This window comes from Physeter macrocephalus, chromosome 18 (assembly GCF_002837175.3).
Source record: "Physeter macrocephalus isolate SW-GA chromosome 18, ASM283717v5, whole genome shotgun sequence".
Taxonomy (NCBI): domain Eukaryota; kingdom Metazoa; phylum Chordata; class Mammalia; order Artiodactyla; family Physeteridae; genus Physeter; species Physeter macrocephalus.
The window spans coordinates 23,069,468-23,090,816 of record NC_041231.1 but is presented as its reverse complement, the minus strand read 5'-3'; the positions used below and the strand labels follow the sequence as shown (position 1 = coordinate 23,090,816).

Sequence of the window (21,349 nt, the reverse complement as noted above, 5' to 3'; positions counted from 1 at the left end):
CGTTGCCACGACCCTGTCACTCCACCAGCGACCCAGCGGCCTCTCAGGGACACGGGCATTTCACCAACTTGTGAATTTTCCACAAGTATAAGCCGGTCTCCTCTTCACTGCCCCCACGGAGATTTCCCTAAATACATTTAAATAGAAAAATTATTATTGTTATTTTACTTTCTTCTTCTGGATGGCAACTTTCCTATGTGCCGCTCAAAGAACTATTCTGAAGCGATCCAGTTACTCTTTGCAAAATTCCTGGGAAGAAGGTGGGTGGTAGTTTCTCTACATTTCTGGAGGAGAGGGGAGACATGGAGGGAGGCTGAAGGGGCGGGGGTAAGGGGGACGGGGCAGAAATGGAAACCAGGTTCCCGAACCCCATTCTCCCGGACAGGGCTCTCAAGGTCAACGTCGTCAAAGTCACCACTGCCTAGACCAGGGCCCTCAGCACACAGCTTGTATTCAGATCCTGGTGCCAGCCCCCCGTAAGACACGTGGAAGTGTCTCTGTGCAAGTGAATGAGCCCCCTTGGGCCTCAGCATTCCTGTCTGTCTGATGCCTCGATGACACACCATCTGCTGGGGGCAGGGCTCTAAGCTGGGACCCTCTTGCTGTACCGGGTAGCACAGCCTCTGGCATCTACCCCCGCGGTGGGCTCTTCTGATGTTTTACACGTTGCAGTGTCAATAGTATTTTTTTTTTTTTTTTTTTTTGCATGGAATGGAGCAGAGGCTCTGAGATCGGGCTTTGGAGATTAACAGGTTCAGCTCTTGACTCCAATTCTTCCTAAGTCTCAGGACCTGGGCAGGTCAATTAATCGCACTGAACCTCTGTATCGTCGTCTATAAGATGGGGATGAGTCAATGAGATGGTGCACACAAAGGGCCTGGTATTAGTAGGTGCTCAGTGCGGGTTATACAGAGACAGGGGTTAAGAGGAGGAGCCTGCTGGGGGACCGCCTGCATTTGAATCCTGGCTTCCCACCTCGAGCCAGCTGACCGCAGGCAGGCAGGTCACGTGACCTCACCGTATACGGAAGGTTCCTGTGAGGCCCAACCAACGTCACAGACGTAATTTACAATAGATTTGGGCACAGAGCTCGAGAAATGTTATTAATCATACTGTGACTGTTGTTTAATTTCTTAAATTTTATCTGGGGAGCCATGAAGACTGGCCTCCACCCCCAAAGAAAGAAGAGTTGACTCCACAATTTGCGGGCAAGGTGGAGGGGAAAACAGCTCAGGGTCAGGCCACTTTCCCCCAGTCATTGGAGTTAAGAGTCTCTCAGCTGGACAGCGCTTCCTCTGGAACCAGAGGGACCGCGGGCTGCCACTCACTGACAAAGTGATGCTAGGCAAGTCTTTCCATCTTCCTCTCGGTCAGCTCATCACCAAAATAATGGTAGTACGCTAACCATCTTGATTTGTTACAAAGGTGACCTAAGCTAATGTACACAAATGCCCCTTGTCAACTCTTACATGCTACATACATTTCAACGGTTATGGATTCAAAACACATACTCTGAAAGCACACGCGGGTCTGAATTGTCATTTGAACAAGGGGAAACTAAACACTTTTCTATGCGTGCTTTTATTTCTCATTGCTTTGAATTAAAAAAAAAAAAAAAGTTTTCTTTAAAGCTCCTGTCTCAGGTAGGAGAAGAATGAAGACACTTTAATTTCCGGTGGTGCCAGCGCCCTGGATTTGGGCTTCACCCCCAGCTGCTCTCAAACCAAACCAAAACCAAACAAACAGCATGTCCACCCACCCGGGAGACTCAAAGTAACTGGGTTTCTCTTTGCCGAGTTTCCTGTGGGTACTTCAAAGCCTGGAGACTCTGCAGATGTCTCGGTGGTGATTTCCCTTTAGCAAACACATGGGAAATACTCCAGTACGAGAGAGACCAACTCCATGAGAGGAAATTTGGCGGCAGAAAGAGAGGGAAGCAGGCGTGCAAGCCGAGCTGACAAGCACAGTTGCCCAGATTCATTGCTAAGACATACGGCATGCATCTGCAGCTGGGGTCTAATCCTTTAGCTCACCTCCAGCATTTACAGCAAGGAAGTATTTCTAGCCTGTGAATACTCAAAACCCAACCTGACTAGAAAGAATTATATTCCCTACTTCACCTTTGGCAAGACCCTCCCTGAAAACTGCCACCCCCATGGGGAGATAAAAACAGTAGGCTCTCCTACTTGAGAAGGGGGAGGGGGCAGCCGGCAGAGGGTGGGTCCCATCAACCATCTTGTTATTTCCAAATTTCTGTTTCTTTGACATTTTTGATTCTCCTACCAAAGCCAAATTCCCTTAACATAGAGTCAGAGACATTTTTACTTGGAGCAGCTCTAACGCTTTAACACAGAGAGTAAATCTTGACTTTCAGGAAAGTTCTTTTGTGGATTAAAATCTGCTTTTTGAATCAGGCAGCAGCTCATCCTTTGAAAACAAGAATTTATTACAGAATAACCTGGCCTATAAACCTAGACATGGACTGTTAAGAGTCTGTGCAGCAGGGCCCCGGGGTTTGTTCCAACGGTGGCATGGTACGGGGCTGAGGGCACTCACGCCATGTCCAGCTCACTCTCCTCGGGCATCTATAGGAGCCCGTGCAAGGCAAGCGGCCTAGACCTGGGGTGATGACTGCAGCTACAGGTCAGCACGAAGCCCCCTCATCCACCGGGCAGCAAACCCTCAGGACCCACCAGGTCTTCACCTGGGAGATGCCCCATCGGCTGGCCTAGTGCTCACCCCTGGTTGTTTTACATTCCAAAGATCCTTTGAACACCTGCTATGAGCCAGTTCTGTCACCCAGTATCAACACTCCCTTGTCTGGGGACCACCACCATGACTTTGCTCCTGCATTAGGGATGGGTATGTGACTGTCACCGCATGGCTGTGCCCTGTCCACAGTAACTGGCCCAGGAATAAGAATGAGAACCAGTTAGAGTCAATGGTACACAACCTTGGAACTTACTAGGACTCTGGAGAGAGAAGGAGAGAAAGAGTCTGTAATTTTGCACTTAAAACTGGGAGGATATAGGTTTAGACCTGGAAAATGAAGACAACAGAAGAATAAGAACCAAGACCACAGGTCTCCGGATCAGACTCTGCCTAAAGCCATTCCTCCACAACTTTTCAGTTATGTCAGTCACATATATATTTTTTTCTTTAAGACAGTCTCAGGTGGTTTTTCTATCACTTAGAATGCAGCAGCCCTAATGCAATGGTGCTTATGGTGACCCTCTCTCATTGTACTCCTAATGTTTTAAACTACTGAAGTTAATTTGGTGTTTTGCTTACTTCTTACTTTTAAAACATGTTTGTTCCTCAGTGAAAACTTCAGGCTTGGAATAGACAGAATTCAGAAAATAAAGGCACAGTAGAGAACAGGGATGTGTGATTTAAACAACTACAAAATTATAGTAGCCTAGAGAAAAGGAAACTGGATGTGGAATGTGGGGAGTGAGGTACAGATCCTGCTCTGAGGCTCACCAGCTCTGTGACCTTGGACAAGGGACCTTTCCGCTCTAAGTTTCAGTACCCTCAGCTGAAATAAGGGAGTGTCACTGGATGGGACCCTGATTCAGGTCAGGGACTGCTCTTGAATCATCAAAGGATGACCAGCACGGATTTAGGAAGCCCATTCACATCCAAAGGTAGATGGCAGTTTATCTGCCTTCCAACAAGGTCCACACCCGTTTCTGGCAGGTGCAGCTGAGAAAGGTTCATCATTGCGCTTGGCTCACAGAGGTGGGATTATGTAACTGACAACCCCGGAGGACCTAACTTGTACTGGATCTTGGAAATCTGCAACGGCAACCCTGGGAGAGGGTCTCCAACCTGCCTGAGTCCTACGGGGCTCAGGAGACCGCACCTTACCACCTAACCGACGGAGACAGAGGACTTTCCTGGGCTCACCGTCCACCACCGTGGAAATCTCTCTAGAACGCACCCTCACCAAGAGTTTCCAAGGCACAGCTGGTCTTCGTTGTCTCTTGATGACTCCATCTAGTTAATTGGCAGGAAGCCCGCAAGGATCTCAAGAAAACCACACTGGTTAGCTTATCAAGGTTGACGCTGGCGGGTTACACATGGGGAGTGAATTTGAAACCATCTGATGAGCTGAGTGCTTTGTTTACCTATTCGGCTAAAAATTAACCTTAGAATTTCTGCAGCTTTTAAAAATAGATACTTTTGATCTATTGTGAACTTCACTCAATGAAGAAAGTATCTCTAAGAACTGGAGATAAAGAAGCCAGTCACTGTAACAGACTCTGAACGCAAATTGCTTTCAAAACCTGTGTTCTGTCCCAGGTAAACACATTTTGTCCTCCAACAGCTCAATCTAGGAACTCATTAGGTGTTTCTGTCTGCAAGATTTAAAATTTTGTGAAAAATGAAATATACAAAATGGTTATGTGAAATGGCTACTGAGCTTTGTTAGAACAAGGGTATGTTATAACCAGGAGTCACCGATGCCTTTCCACAGGCAGAAGGCACCTCTTCAGCTCCCATGGCACAAAGAAACGCACGCACGCACACGCACACGCACACACACACACACACACGCAGTCCCGGCAAAGTCCTCACCCCACTGCAACCTCTGCCATCTCATCTGAATGACATTCCAGGGCTGCTCTGTCTGGGGGCTCCATGTGGGCAAAGAGACGTAACAACCCATTGAGGAAAACCAAACAAGGAGAAGACCAAAGTAACTCCCATTTTCCTCCTCTTAGAATCCGACACATTCTCCAACTCTAGCCAACCGTCCAGCAGAAACCATTTACAGCGCACAACTCATGTCATGGGGACTAGAATTCAGCAACATAAACACAAGAGGCATAAGCCATTCTTAAAGACGAGATACAACGCTGACAAGATAAGAGAATTAAAGACCACAAACCTCCACTGAAGTTTCTGCAGGGCCCAAAATTTCTGCCTCTTGGTGGCAAGATGATGCGTATTTGTCGATCGGTGGGAGTGACGACTTAATTTCTAATTTGGGGGGCGTTCTAAACCCTTGAAAGTGCAAGGGGGCTCTCGCAGGCTCTCTCTGCCTTCAAACCTCCCCCCCGGGAGCAGGGTTAAGAGGCGGAGCTAGGCGTCCTTTAAAGACGTTCTTAACCACGGGGAAGACACAGGTGTTATTAATAAAATACTTTCTTGTACCACCTGAGGCAAGGCGGTGCCTCTTCGCCAGGCTCACCGCATTCCTTTGGTCCCTCCTTTTTCCTACTCAGTATCCCTTACTTTCTTTACATCTCTGCATTCTCCCCCTCGCCCCAACCCTGGCCCGAAGCAGCCCAATCTTCTTGCATATCTTCAGATATTCATAAACACTGTTACGTCCTACTAATCATTTAGGAATAAAAAAGGTGATGGGGAGGCGGCCAGCTACTATTATTATTGTTCACGTTTGTTTAAATGAGCATGTACTACTTTTATCCTAAAAAAAACGAATTTTCATAAAAATAAAGGGTTTCTGGCTCTATTTTAGAACGTGATTTTAAAACAATTAGCCAAATACCTAAAAACCAAAACAAAATAAAACCCCCAAACAAAACAAAAAACCCAGGCCTACCTTGACCAAAACACTGCAGCACCATGAGGCATTAACAGCCAACCCTACACAAGAACAACGCTTAACCGTGGTAATGGGCCTTCGTGCATAATTTTCTCATTTACTCTTCCCACCCAGCGATGGGGGCGTTGATCCTTCCCGTTACCCAGATGAGCCAATGGAGGCTCAGAAGTCAGGAGGATCAGAAGTAAGGCAGCCCATTCGAAATCGCACAACGAGCAGGTTGGGGTGTAGGGTGCTCAAAATGCAGTGCTCTTTCCAGCCACAAAGGCAGTCCCCCAGGAATGGCACACGGGTTTCTTAAGACAACATCTCCCATGGGCTGGTGGCAAGGTGACTTCTCCGCTCAGCCAACTGTAGAGCCCCTGCGTGAAGCGCTCTGGGTGAGGTGGAGCGTGACAAGGCCTGGGGACGCCTGACAGACGAACACGCACACCAGAATGAGCCAAGGGCCACGGGGGGGGGGGGTGGGCGGCGGTGGGGTGTGCGGAGTACAAGAGACTCACGTGTCTCCTAGATTCTGAGAGAGGAGGGCTCCGCTCAAGCTGGAAAGCTCAGAACAGACTCGATAGGGGAGGGGGCCCGGGCTCACCCCCAGAGCACGGGAAAGGGGTGAGCAGGGAGGGATGGGGGCGGAGGGTTTGGCAGCTTGGAGCCTGCATGTCAGAGAGCAAGGGTGAGCACGGCTCCAGCTCACGGGGGTGGGGGGCGGGAGAACCCTCAGTATAGTTTGCCCGTTGCTGGAATCTAAACGACAGCTTTAAATTATTAAAGGGTCCTGGAATGCCACAGACATTTTGAAACCTACCTGTCAGGATCAGAAAGATTCCTGGAGGAGGGATCTTCAAACCAAGCGTCAGCTGTGAGAGATGGGCCCCTGTGACCCCACTTTTCCCTCCACCCACGTTTATCAGCCATCAGGCAGCAGGAGGGGCTCTGGGCAAGCGGACCCTACAAACTTACAGAAGGGGACCCCGCAGTGTGTAGCCGTGCGCGTTCTGCCTACACTGTTAAAAGGGGAAGAAAGAAAACCTTCCGGGACTTCTTGCCAATATTGTGATCTCAAGGTATGAACCGCTCCTTTCGGGAAGGCGTTTTGGGAAAAGCGTAAAGCTCGCCCAGGACACTTAGGGGACCATATTTCGTGCAACAGCGATTCTTCTAAATTTAGAAGGCCGAGCAGTCACAAGAAGGATGCAAACTGTCCCTGGAGGCCCCCACAGAACAGGCAGATGACAAAGCTGCTAAGAGGGTTCTGCGCTGCAATCCTGTGCTCCCCGATTCAGCAGAAGGCTTCTCTCACTCTCTCCTTGGAGTGCGCTGTCGGCGCAGACCCACAGCAATTGCATTTTGAAGCCCGTTCCTTCACCTTGTCCTAGGCCTGCCTTCCCAGGTACAGAAATCCCCTGCACTCGGGGAATTCCCTTTTTAGCCAGGTAGAAGTCAATTTCCTTATCCAAACTCAGGGCTATATCTCTAACGCTTTCCAGATATCACAGAGCGATTTCTTTCTTTTTTTTTTTTTTTTCTAACCTCATCTTCACAGCAGAAACATAAAAGGAGAGATCTATAAACATTTCAGATTCATAATATACTACTTCCTCTCAGTCCTTCTAAGCGGAAACTTTGCTCGTGAGTAAAGGTGAGCATCTACTAAGAAGTAATTTTCTCTGTCAGGAGGGCTCGCCATGCACTCAGTCGCAGCTGAAATGTGTTTTAATAAGGCCTTTCTCCTTTACAAGCCCGGCTTGCTTTCAGCTCCATCCCACAGCCTCGAGCAGGAGGAAGATGCCTCTCAGATATCCTTTTGTTACTCTAATCAGAGCCAGAAGGGCTATATTGACTTTCGGGCCTTGGGGAGTTGTAGTTCTTTTGTATCCATCTCGTACAAGAAATCAAGTTTGATTAATTTGTCATCAAGGAAAATGTGTGATCCGCTCAGAGCCAGGCCTTTGAAGTGGAAGGATGAACTTGGGCTTGTGAAAGCCCGGGTCAGCGGGCCAAACTGCAGTGGTGCCCAGACGAACACGTTCTTCTCCGCAGAGCTGCCTGTTCTCATTTAAAACACTACTCACACACACACACACACACACACACACACACACTCACACAGAGCCTTTTCCACGTAAACGTTCAGGGTTGGATTGCTCCCTGGCCAGGGTCTCCTTTTGTTTACTTTAATTTTGAAAATTGAGTCCTCAGGGCTACAAAGCAAGACCCGGAGAACATTTAGCCGTGCCACAAAGCGTGGGGCTGGAAGGATTTGACCTCCTGCCAATCTTAAAAGACCACTAAGAGTGGGAGAGCCGAGAGGGCTGAACTTGGTGTCAGCACGTGCTTCTGGAATGAATAATCTGGAGGGGTCTCCAGCTGGGTCATGGGACAGATGCTCACTTATGATGCTCTGGTCTTGTTAACCTGCAGTTAGTGGAGTTCCCAAACTGCTGAAAATGCCTAAGGTAGCAGCCCCAACATATTATTTAATCCTAGACCTAGCGTCATATTTCCTGCTCAGATGCTATATAGGCGTTATAAGGAATCACAGGGCTTTTAAAAATGACACAGTAAGCAATCTTTAGACATTCCACAGTGTAAGAATGCCCATACTTAATATGCTGGTGGCACAGGCTGTTTTATGACGGTTACCCCTCAGGTAGAGACAGAAAGACACAGTGAGTTACTGAGCAAAAGTCAGGGGCTCGCTTGGCTTTGAAAGATGTTTGGAAAGCACCAACAAATGATAAACAGCCTTTGTGGTTACTGAATTCATTGGCAAAACTATTACCAGAGAATTTTAAAACAACACGGAGATCAGTGAAAACACTCGGCTTTAGAAATCTAAGAATATTTTGATTAAAAAAAAAAAAAAAAACACACTTCTGCTTAGGGTAACACGCAAACATTCCTTCATTCAAACCTGCACTGAGTCTGCAGTTTGTGTAGGCATTGGGAACTCAGAGATGTTTAAGATCTACCTCCTGTCTTTCTTACGGTGGAGTAGTTCAGAAGTTCTATGATATTTACCAAGCCCCTGAATTGTAAGCTACAGGAGGAAGGGATGATGTCTCGTTTATGTTTGTGTCCCCAGTGCCCGGCACATCTTAACTAGGATACAATACTTACTTTAAGATTCAATACATACTTGCTGAATGAGTCAGTCTCGCATATAATCCTTATCTCGGCTATAACAATGCCTAGCAACGTTCCTTTAAGGTATCCAGGATTCAAAGAAGATGCCTGTAACTCAGGGAATTCTTGGGAGCCTGCTACCATCTTCGCCAGGGTCATGTTTACGTGCCTGCAATCCACGTTGGACAACACGGGACTCATGCTTCAATACTAATTTGCTCGGCCTGGAAATATTTTCATCAACCAAACTTCCTTCTTAATACATATTCCTGAGTAATGATGGCAGTCATGTCCTTAAAAAATAATTAACTGGAAGGTTCATTCAGGTTTTACACTGGATCATGGCAAATGGACTCAGAAGCCAGGTACAGAGCGCACAAGTGAAGCAGGTAGATTTGTTTTCCCCAATATGGTGTGATGAGGTGGAAAGACCAGTAAACAAGCAGTTAGGAGACTAGCGGGTTTGGCCAGTGTTGCCACCAACAACTTGCAGGGCTTCAAACAGCTGAAGCTGGGCCAATCCCTCAAGAGGAAAGTGCCAAAGTTTCACTGGCTCGGCTCATTCTGTTTACCGGACTTACTTCATGGATACAGTCAGCCAGTGGAAGCACCGTTTACTATCGCTTTGCGTGAGTGAAGTACTGAGCTGGGTGCCTAAGTATGCTGTTTGCCCTGAAGAAGCTCCACCTTCTTCCCTTCTAAAGATGAGGAAACCAGGGCTCAGAGAAGGTGAGTGATTTGCTCAAGGCGCAAGCTAACGGGATTTCAACCCGGTAACACAAATTGCAAACTAAGCTCCGTGTATTATGCCCGGTTTGCCTCCCTTCTGAAGGTTTACAGCCAAGGCTAAGTCGGGCATCCCAGAGAGGTTCAACCCGGAGAGAATCCCACAGCCTGCCACCAAAACCTCCAAACCTTTTACCAGGATGCCTAACCTTCTGGTCAAGGAATCATCAAATTCCATCTTCTCTGTTCTTCTCCTTTGCCGTCTCTGGTAGAAGCATTTGCAGACACCAATAGTTAAAGGTCACCAGGAAGAAACCGAAGAGGGATTCTGCACAATCCATCTGTGCTGGGATAATCCAGAATTGGCCGTGAATATGCTGAAGGGCCTACACTATCCCAGTAATTCTTTTTCACCTGCCATCCACAGCAGTCAAATGTGTTATTCTTGTACATTCTTTGGAGAAGAGCATGAAGCACACACATCCACAGATTGGGCGCTCAGTAAGTGCGGCAGGGAAGCAAACTTCAAATACAAATTTTTTAATTCCCAGTTAAAACCCTGAGAAGATAAGCAAGTGGGTGGTGCGGCCTAGTTATAAACTGGTTTCAAGTCAACTCTGCTCTGTGGAAATGATGCAAAAAAGCAGATTAGAAAATGTCTTGTTTCCACATAAGGTATGGAATGAAGATCATTGATTTTAACAGCTGGAAGGTTTGGGGATCTGTCTGTAACTTTGCCACCAACTGTTTGTGTGACTTTAGACAAATTCTTTATATTCTCTGGGTCATTTTTTCATCTGTAAAAGGAAAAAAGGTGATCTAGGACAGCAATTTTTCCATCTTTTTCTTAAAGCTGTAGATCCTTTCCTTTAGAAGTAAACTCTTACATGGAACCTCAAAATTCTTGTGCTTCAGAACCTTCAACTTCCATCAAGGCAGCATAGCATTGGGAGAACAGGCTGGAGCCATTACCTTGGATATAACTTGGCCCTGAGACAGACGGACTGTGTGACCTCGGAAACGTTATTTCACCTCTCTGAACCTCAGTTTCCACACACAGAAAATGGGGACAGCAATGAGAAGATCTACCTCCTATAGCTTTGGAGAGAAGTACATTAATTATTCCATGTGCTTAGACGGCATGGAACTCCATACCCATTAGCTATTACTGTGAATAATATAGCTATGACCAGAGCAGCAAACCTCAGCAGAAGCACATCAGAGTCTGTCCGGTTGTTGACCTGGGGGGATAGCAATTGCTTATAGAGGGTCATTCTGCAGTTATCATTGAAAGGGCTTATAAATAATTTTTCTGACCTCAACTTTCGTAAGTAGAGGAGCTTCTACATAAAAAGATAAAACTGAGGTTTATCACTCGAGTGATAAAACCAGAAGGAAATGCAAGGAAGTGCTTACTGTTAAGTTAGGATAAAGCTTATTTTGATGGGGAAGGTGGGGCTGTGACCAGGAGGGGACTCATGAACGGGGCTCCTGGGGTGGTGGGCACCAGTCCTCGACCTGGGTGCTGCTCTAAGAATCCTCCCCTTGTAACAATTCACTAAGCTACACGTTTGTTTTGGGTGGTTTTTCTATATCTTTGTTTTATTTTATAATAAAAAGGTCTTAAAAGTGACGTTCCATAAAACAAAATCAATGAGCACATAAATTACGCTTACTGGCTTCCAAAATGTTAACGTTTTGCCACGCAACGCACGTCCGTATGGATGTGCTATTGTTTTACTAGACTTTTAAAAATATATTTTACAATAGGAGCTTTGTTTGCGGTATCTACAAGTATTTCTGTAGAACCAGCCACCTGGGGAACACTCTCTGACAGCCAAGGGACTTCTGTTAAAATTTTATTTCTGAGTCGGTGATTTTTTTTTTCTAAAGATACACTCTGAAAACCAAAGTCTTGTCCTTCAGAACTTGACTGTCTTCACGAAACACCAGTTATGTTTGCCTTAAAAGGGGGCATTATTGCTTTAGTGTTGAACCTTCATTTCCTTCATTCTCCAGTAAGTCACAAAACCCAAAACTTTCCTAGGACCTGAAACCTCCTCTAGGTCTGTGCTTTCTAGAATTCTCTGTGCGCAAAAAAAACAAATGATTTAAGTTTCCCCAGTGAAAGAGGAAATTGGGGAGTAGAAACTTGTCCACATCTTTGAGGCTGGGAGGAGCACACACATTTAACCATACCATCTGTACAAACGGTACCAGAGTTCAGCGTGCTTGTGACTGGGAAGGCTTATGATTTATGCTTGCTAGTTAAATATGCTTACGATTTAAACTTATTTTCTCTGGCAAGAAATACGCTAGTCAGCACCATGGCTGAGCCAGATGATGGGAAATAGATACATATTTCAATGATACACATTTTAAGGCTTGCTGAGCCTTGTAAATGCTACTGTTTTCTTTTTATAACAAAAGACCTAACTTCCTGTAGAATCCCAGAGTTTTAAAAAATACACTCATTAGCGAAAGCAGTTAAAAATTCTGCAACAGCGGTTACTACACTAAAAGAGTCACCAGTTGGCCTCGAAAAAACAGAATTTTAGGTGGGAAGGCAGAGCCTATGCTTATAAAACAACCAAGAACACATTCCAAAAGTGCATGGATAACCTCTAGGTGATAAAGTACACACTGAATACATGGCTGCAGTAATCAGACTCGAGCGGGTGGAGGAGATACTCGGAAGTCTTAAAGCCTTCGCAGTGCTATGCCTGCTCCTCGTTTAATTAATTAATTTCATTTAATTCACGGAGTTAAAATTAATTGAGCCTCATACACACAATCTTGAACTGCTTTTGCTTTCACAGGGAGAGTTAGGAAGAGTCTGTAGATGAATGGGAGAAATAAGGGTGCTGGTATTTTGCTTGTTTTTAAAGGCATATGTTAGCTAGAAAGCAAGAGTAAATCGACTTTACGTGGCTAAATAAGGGGCAACTGAATCTTACGGGCAAATTGGGGGACAAAAGAGAAACGAGCATGATTGGCTTACTCTAAAATGAAACCATTCTTAGTAAAGGGTAAAGAAAAAGAATGAAAACGAGGGCTTCCCTGGTGGCGCAGTGGTTGGGAGTCCGCCTGCCGATGCAGGGGACGCGGGTTCGCGCCCCGGTCCGGGAGGATCCCACGTGCCGCGGAGCGGCCGGGCCCGTGAGCCGTGGCCGCGGGGCCTGCGCGTCCGGAGCCTGTGCTCGGCAACGGGAGAGGCCACGGCGGTGAGAGGCCCGCGTACCGCAAAAAATAAAAAAAATAATAATTAAAAAAAGGATGAAAATAAATAAAACGTGTTTGCTAAGACACCACCATGAGCCCTCTCACCAAATACACTGAAGAAGGGAGCAGAAGAAACAGGAAGAGCCGCTTCCTGCCAGAGGACGCATGGCAGCCTACTAGGTGTCAGACATACCATGCTAGGAGCTTCACACGCATCCAAACAAGTGGACAGGAAGTTTCGGCAGGTGCCGGAATAAACAGGGTTTGACAATCACCACACGTATACCTGGAACCTTATTAAGATGAAGCAGTGCGGTTCATAACATTGCATGAAATTCTAAACCTGAGGGAGTAGAATGACATTTCTATACTATAGAACCCAATTACAGCGTGAGAATCCACGGCAACAGATTAGGAAGGAGCTCAACATAAAGCTCTACAGATTAATGAACACTTAAACAAACCCCACGAAGTTCTAACTTAAAAAAAGGAAGGAGCGCCAGTTCACAGCAATATAGTCCCGAATTAGAAAACGGCAAGAACTTTTGCATGAAAAGTGCAAACGTGTGCACTAAAAACATAAACCACTATGTGTTTCCAAGTGAGAAAAGTACAGTTCTAGTCTTACCTGATGGCTGCCAAAGGCTGGAATAAAAAATTACTGACTTAGAGAAGCAACTTTCACATGTATCTGAACATCAAACACAACACACAATAGAAAATCAAAAATAACTGGAACAGAAAACTTTTCAGTCTGACCTTAAAAATACTGAGCAAATCACTCGCTGAAGCCAGATCAAAAGGAAGGGCATTACACCAGCTTGTAGCCATATGTGAAAGGGCCCCGAATGCACAGGGCACAGATGGTATACCACGGGGAGGAGGGGGCACAGGCAGATCCAAAACATCAGGCAAATAAACCCTGCTTCAAGTTACACAGGTAACACAGTTCAAAAGAATGAATAACTGTGAATGCAACTGATAAGATTTTAAATTGGGGACAAAGGGTACCGGAGGTGCCAAGGTAAAGCGTGCCCACTAGTTTAAGCTCAGAAATCCGTCTGTGTAACAATCTCAATGAAACCGAAATCTCGGTGAGGGGACACGCAAAGGGATGGTGACTTGTTATTACCCAATTACTGAGAAGACAGTTAAAACTTTCTGAAAAACCATACAATGGCTGTCAGCCATATTACCTGATTAAGCGCGGAGAAATTTTTTTTTGGGGGGGGGGTGATTTAACGTACACTCACAAAGCTAATAGCTCTATTTGAAAACAGAAACTCTGTAACTTAATTAAAATGCTTGAAGTCCTTTAATATTCCCCATTCATCATTTATGTGAACTGCTAAAATTAACATTTTCACCTCCTAAACCTTCATCAAAAGTCGCTTCTTTGTATGTAAAAAAAAAAAAAAAAAAAAAGTTCTACAGAGAACTCAGAAATGCTGATATTTACTTCGTTTGTTTCTCTCATGCAAAGTTGCCAGGTTAATAAATCTCAAACACTTGTTCCCAAACAGAAGTTTCAGAAAAATTCTCTGACTTCAACATGAGAAGTTGAAACTGTCATAAAGAGATCGTGGGCTTCGTTAAACGAGTTGATCACTTTTCTCCGACAGCAAGCAAAACAAAAACATTTAAGACAGATTTCTTCAACCTTGTGATTTCTGAAGGACACAAGAGCACAGAATATCCAAAAGGCTGTTGTATTGGATATTCTAGTAAGGTACGTTCAACACACACATATACAATGGGACTCTCAATTTTAGTAGCAACGAAGAACAGAGTAATACTGACTTCACAATGACTTTTGCTTATCATTCACAGGGTTTAGGGAATACTTTGACTTTTTTTGGATACTTCCATGTATCAAAGGATCCTTCCAATTTAGTAACAGCTCTGCTAAGCCACATCTAGGAGTGACAATTAATTTGAGTGGAAATTCATTCCCAGACTACTCTGAGAGTCATTTGAACAGTTTTGCGTTATTTTACATGCAATTTTATAGCTCTATAATGTTCATTTAATCTCGTTCAATGATGCTGAACCCCAGATGCCGTAAGACATTATGGAAAAGGAGTTACTGCACATACGGGGTACCTACTTTTTCTGAACATTAATTTCTTTTTTCTTAACAGGCTGAAATGGTATCTAGAAAAGAGAAAAGCCACCATTCTGTATTAAAGGTTTTATATTACGGACTTCCGGAGGTGGGCTACCTACTACTGCTTGTGGTCCTAGCCATAAAGTTCTTATTTACGAACATCACCTTCTCAAGTCTAAGTAATAATGGCTTTCTCCAGCCTTCAGAAGGTTGCTGGTATTATACACGCAAATCAGGTCACCTGAGAGAGCTTGCGGGGGGAGTGGGGGTGGCGGTGGCTGTGAGGCTCTCCCCATTTGAAACATCAGGGAGTTGGATATAATCAGGGGTTTGCAAAGTGGGGGTCTGAAGACCACCCACATTAGAACCCCTGGGGTGCTTGCTAAAAAGGCAGGGATCTGAATCAGAGACTCTAGGTTCGGGGTCGAGAAAGGAAGCACCCCAGTAAATTCTTCTGCGTGCTAAGGGATGAGAAGCCCTGGTAGATGATCTCAAAGGTCCCTTCCACTCTAAAATTCTAAGAGTCTGTGAGTTTTAGGAGTAGAGTTGTATCAGCCAGATCTATAAGATAGTGACTCTGAGCCTGAATGGGTTAACCTAAATAAGAAGTGCTGTTAGATTTCGAAGCAGACGTATAAAGCAGAAAACAAAAACAGAACGGTATCATCAGATGTGTGAGGCATCTATTTGGGCTTTTTTCCTCAAGGGAGACGGAGAGGAAGAGCCCACTCTAACTGCTGCATAGGAGAAGAGACCCCCAAGGGGGCTTTCACTGCACTTCCATTCCCATCCTTTTCCTCCTCACCTTCTGACCCCTCTCTGCTGTTGCAGCAGTTAGTTCTCCAGGCAATGACCATCCTGAGTCACCAAACTTTTAAGTAACTTGTCATCGGTCTGAATATCCTCTTTTAAGAAATAAACCGTCTACAGGCAGTCCTCTACTTTCATTTGTAACGAGCGAACGGTGACAGAAACATCAATCTAGGAAAGGTGAACAGCAGACTTACATTTTGAAAGGGGAGTTTCATATTTAAAAAGAAAAAAGAAAAGAAAAAAGAATCAAACTCTAACTTTACTTCTCCCTTTGGGCACAAGATTTGCCCACTTTGATGAAATATTTCTGGTATTTCCTATATGTTAGTTTATTTCATTCCTTCTCTTCCTAACTGCTTACAGGCTCAATGAGAGCCTAAGATTTGAGATTTTTTTTTTTCTTAAAGCACATCCGGAGTGCTCTATCTTTGACACATTTTTATTAGGTGTAGGAGAGCTAAACTTCTACTGGTAGTACCTCATCAAATTTTTATAAAACCACAAGAGCAACAGGCAGTGGAATCTTAAAATGATTATGCAAACAGAGCTGGATACATTATGCTGCTGAGTCAGAACCGCTGGCGGGAAAGCAGCGCCACCATGTGATCGCTCCAAACGTTGTCAGTTTTGTGTAACTACAAAAGTTGGGATCCTCTCAGAGTTGGGCATCGTGTAGCAAAATGCCCACCTCCTGGAATAATAAGGTTATTTTCTAACACCACACTGTGACACTGCTTCGGTCACTGAGTGTGACAGGCAGAGAATGAGAGCTGCTTATAACAAGGGCATCTGATTATGTGTCAGTGTATCAATGGCCAGACTGGATCAGATATTTAGTGTGTGATCGGGGTGACATGTTTTGGCGTTAGGGGGACAGACTTTGAGTGTTCCCTGTTTAAGGAAGCCTGGACTGCGGTGTAGCCTGCAGACTTCAATGCCCAGCTCTATCACGCTGGCTAGTCCCCTGTCCTTTCACAAAGGACAATCTCTCTCTCTGTTGGTAGATTATACACTATGTGTAGTGGGCCCAGTTATGTTCAAAATTTCTTTCAAGTACAAAGTCTTGTGACTATATGTATGATGTAGACATTGGCTAAATTCAAGAAAGTGGAGAAGGTCAGAGTCAAGTTAAACTCAAAGTTGACCAGAATTGTGTTTTCCTTTCCATGTTTTTTCTCCATCAACGGTATCCCTGAATTTAATAGGCACGTTATATTAAATGGACGTGTCCTCTGTAAACTACACCCTCACTTCAGAAATGCAGAAACGTTGTGGGTAGGAGGAATACTAAAACGGAGCGAGTCGGCATTCAGAAAGCGCTTACAAAAAAGAACCGAAATACAGGCAAGTTACTTTCAATGCGTACCATCTGTCCTTATTTAATAGGAATGACAAAGACCAGAGAGCAAGCTCTCTGGCTTCTGGATGGCTCTATGCAGAGAGTCCAGGCTACACCTGCAAAGACTTGGCTGAAAGACACCCGGATTCTACTGCAAGTACACCCTTTCCCCAGCAACGGCCGAAGGGGGGACGCCACCCTAACACTAAAGTCACGTGCCCCACAAAACATTTCCTTGTATCTCCAGAGAGTATTAGCTTCTTTAATCCAAAAAGGTAATGAGCGGTTTTTAAAGTGATTACATCAGCTTAGTTCACACACTGTCTCTTAAGAACTCAATAGTCAATTAAAACAATTTCCAAAGCAACATCTGACAAAATCCTCTCTTAGGGAAATTTAGATGATAGGTTTTTAACTTGGGCAAATTAAACCCTTCTCACAGTTGGTATTTTCCACAGGGTCAGAAAGAATGGCACAAGTTCTCTGGGACAAAAAAACCTACTTTGTGTGTTAAGCCATGTTTCGTGATTGTAAACAACAGAAACTAGAAAACATTAATGGGAGCCTAACGTTCCTATTCCTTTTATTTTTTTACTTCAAAAGCTACATACATGCAAAACTTGAACAGGTCATCACAATGCTTTAAATAAAGTTCAAAAATAAAAATGCTTCAACATCCATTTACTTATGGAAATATATATGACAATTATAATGAAGATAAGTCAATTATACCCTTTTTTCTACTCTATCCGAAAAATACTTATATTATAAAAAAGAATTTAAATTCATGCCCCGAATATTTTTTTAAAATCCTTGATCAATAATTTAAAAACGAGTTGGATGTTAGTACAACGTTTAAAAAAATAAAAGTTCCAGGCTTTTGAAAAATGGGCCTGATACCCTTAAACCTCATTTTGAAATCACTGGAGAAACTCAAGTTTAGAAACAAAGCATTAAAAAAAGAAAGAAAAGCCATGATCATTGTTATTATGGTTGATGTGGTTAGTGATGCAAGTGAAGGGCAGGACTTTTGTAAAAAGATACTGTTTCAAATCCTTTACACTGTTTGAATGGAGGATTTTATCTACAAACACAGGTTGCGGGCTGGAAGCAGCCCCACCTCTCTCTGCTGGTCAATACTGCAAGAGGAATTAAAAATCCTGGGTGCAATGAAGTTCGGATGCACCGCCCTTCTGTGAAATGTATAAGCGTGCCTTAGCTCCCCTGAGTCCAGAAAAAAAGCCAGCAGGAGGAAGCGTCTCCAAATGGCCCTGCCTTTTTCAGGTAGATGCAGTAGGAGGCTTGGCAGAGTCGAGGGAGGGAAATCAGAACGTTCTGAGTGTTCCAGAGGGTGGTCATTTCCTTCTACTAAAACCGGTATTTATTTGGTAACATAATACGATGTATCTCAACAATTCTAAAAATTAATGTGAACAGGATACATTCAGAGTTCAACTTTGTGAATGTTCACATTCATCCTGGAAATGAGATTTAACTTCTGCTCCTAAATGAAAAAGGCAGGGGAAAGCTGCCCAGGCCGGAGAATGACTGATTATTGGAAACGACACACAATATGAACAGTAAAAGGGGGTCATTTAACAAAATGTGTCTGAATTGATTTGGAAAGCCCTAAGTGGGTACACACACCCAAAATTTAGAAGCAGCTTAATTCAAACAATTAAAATATCACCTTCTCTTTAGATCAGAAATTATAAGGTTTCCTACTGAGACAAACCCCTTGCTACCACTCTAAGCACCTCCCTTTGAAAAGGTCAAATTGAAATTCTGGTTGGAAAATATTTCCACAGAGGGTCCAAAGATCTACAGTTTGATTTACATCCTGATACTCAACTGTGATTATAGTTTTCACGTTTGGCAACCCAACTATTATTTTCCTTTCATCTCGGGAAAAAAAAATTCTTAAAAAGGAAAAATAAAAGATGTGTGTGCTCTCAGTGAAAAATCAGATTAAGATAAGGTTTTTCTTTTCCCTGGGACAGAAAAAACAATGCCCAGTGCACAGGATGTAGGAATGTGTCACAACAAATAATCAAAAGACAGGTTTCACCAGCTAGTATTCCTCCGGAGGACAGTGTGGTTTTCAAAAGCAGTATTGTCACGATTATGCATATTCTCATTAACTAGGTACAGCAGAGCTACTTAAAGGGAAACCAATTTCTTGTGCCTCAATGAAAGGGGAGTACAGAAAACAATAATTATACTGAATGAGGAGTTTAAAAGGGCAAAAAAAAAAAAATTGGAGTGAAAAGAACAGAGGATTCAGAAAGCAAAAAAAAAAAAAAAAAAAAAAAAGCAAGTTATGTGACGGTAAAAACCCACACAATCTCCCTCCACCCCACCTGCCACTTTGAATCCTAATTGCTCAATCTGCAAGGGCAGAAACCCACTCTAAATGGACCAGCATCGGGCTTCGGCAAGTCTTCTCTTCACTCTCCCTCCTGTTAAGACCGTTTCCAAAACCAATCAGCAAAGGACAAAGAATTCTTTACAGAGTGCAATTAGTGTTTTCCACGTCCACCTTCAAAAGCATGATGCTCTTCATGGGCTAAAGGACAGAAAAAAACAAAAAAGAAAAAAAGGAAAGAAAACTTTAAGCAAAGGATGGGGCAACCCTCCTCTAAGGCATCTCATTCAGTTTCCCCAAATGTTGGCAAGAACTCAAATACCTTTGTGTGCCAGTAACTGTTAGCTAAGGCGTGCATTTCCTGAGAAACGTAATAATGAAAATTAAAACAAGGAATAAACAAGCAACGGGCGTGCTGCCTGTTCCTTCTTGCTGTGCCGGAGAGGACGAGTAACCCCAACACGCTGATGAAGAGGATACGCTGGGCTGCCAGCAAATTCTGTAGGGAGACGCACCCCGCAGAACGCAGTGCTGGGGAGCGGCCTCACAGAACCAAGACAGGGCCATTCACAAGCTTCTCTTTAAAAATAAAACAAAACAAAAGTAAAACAAAACTGAGAACAACACAAGGAGGGTAGCAATGCTCTTAGGTCCTCCCCTACCTTTAAACACCCTCTGTGGGAAATGAAATTTCATTAAACGGATGGGTCTTTTATTCTTCCCAATCACGTTTTTTTTTTTTTTTTTTTTTTTTTTTTTCCTTTCTTCTTTTCTTCCAGCCCTACTGTCTGGCTTGCAAAATGACTAATTAAAATTAGGAACTTCAGAATAAAAAAGGATGCTATGAAAAATATTTTCCAAAGACTTAAATTTTTATAAAGTGGAGGTGGGAATTGGGAGACCTGTGAAATATAAAATATTTCCTCCAAGGCAAAAGGCCAAGTTTGAAAGTCCACACCCTGGACTTGGTTAAACCATCATCATGAAGCAAGGGCAGATCCTCTTCTCTCAAATGGAAAAGTTACTGACTTGGGGCTGAAAAAGCCAAAGGCCACTCAGGATCCCCCATGCGTTGTCCCCCCCTCCCTCCCCCCTAGGAAGGATGTCCTAGGAAGGCAGACATGGGCTGGCCCATCTCACCTCCTAAGCCCCGCCTAAGTCTGTAGTTTTAAGACGGACTAAATTCTTCAGACTAGTGTGTGGTAGGGGTGAGGCGGGGAACAGGACCATTCGCCCTTTAGGATCATCACGGTTATTCACCCAAACCTGCTCTTCACTTGGATATAACATTGAGAGAAGCACACTTTACAGCTCCCGGGGTTACCGCAGGTTGGCCCAATTCCCACGGGTGGCCAGGAATCCAAGCTGACTTAATTGAACATTTCTCACATGTAGAACTTTATAAATATCTCACTTTTTATGGTTTTTTTTTCTTTTTAAGAAAGATTTTTAGGACAGACATCAAACAAAATGTGGCCTGCTCTTCAATGAAGTATAGCATTGCTACTGGGTCAAATGACAGGGGGGCCCACAGACCTCTTAGCGATGCTGGACCCCAAATGATAAATCAAGAGATAGGAACTGTCCACGGATTTTTATTACTTCTCAGTGTGAGGGACAGTTTGGGGCAGTCATAGTTAAGACAGTGCAATCCTGATGGGTCATGGAGATGGGAACAGAACATTCAGAATCGGGAGAGTTCTGGGGAACAGGGAAAAGTTCTGTGGGCCTTAGGTTAGCCTTGGTTGAAAGGGAATATAGAAAAGGTCAAAGCCAGGAGTCAGCAAACTTTTTTCTGGAAAGGGGCAGAGGATAAACCTCTTAGGCTCTGTGGGTCACAGGGTCTCTGTCTCAACTATTAACTCTACCCTTGCAACATTAAAGCAGCCACAGATGATATATACCCAAACAGGCATTGCTAGGTACCAATACGCTTTATATATAAATACTGAAATTTGGATTTCATACAATGTTCATATGTTACAAAACGTAGTTCTTCTTTGGATTTTTTCCAACCATTGAAAAATGTGAAAGCCATTCTTAGCTGTAGCCCATACAGAAACAGGTGGGAAGGGG

At 44.1% G+C, this 21,349-nt stretch overlaps 1 protein-coding gene across 2 annotated transcripts in view; it reads right to left on the bottom strand.

The window, feature by feature from the left end:
* Positions 1–17,772: 17,772 nt before the first annotated feature.
* EIF4E3 (eukaryotic translation initiation factor 4E family member 3) overlaps positions 17,773–21,349 on the bottom strand; it is a 38,210-nt gene continuing 34,633 nt past the window's right edge. For both annotated transcript variants that reach the window (XM_024123962.3, XM_028478422.2), the window contains one exon: positions 17,773–19,474. In XM_024123962.3, coding sequence (XP_023979730.1) covers positions 19,428–19,474 — 47 coding nt within the window. In that variant the 3' untranslated portion in view covers positions 17,773–19,427. The remainder of the gene's footprint in view (positions 19,475–21,349) is intronic.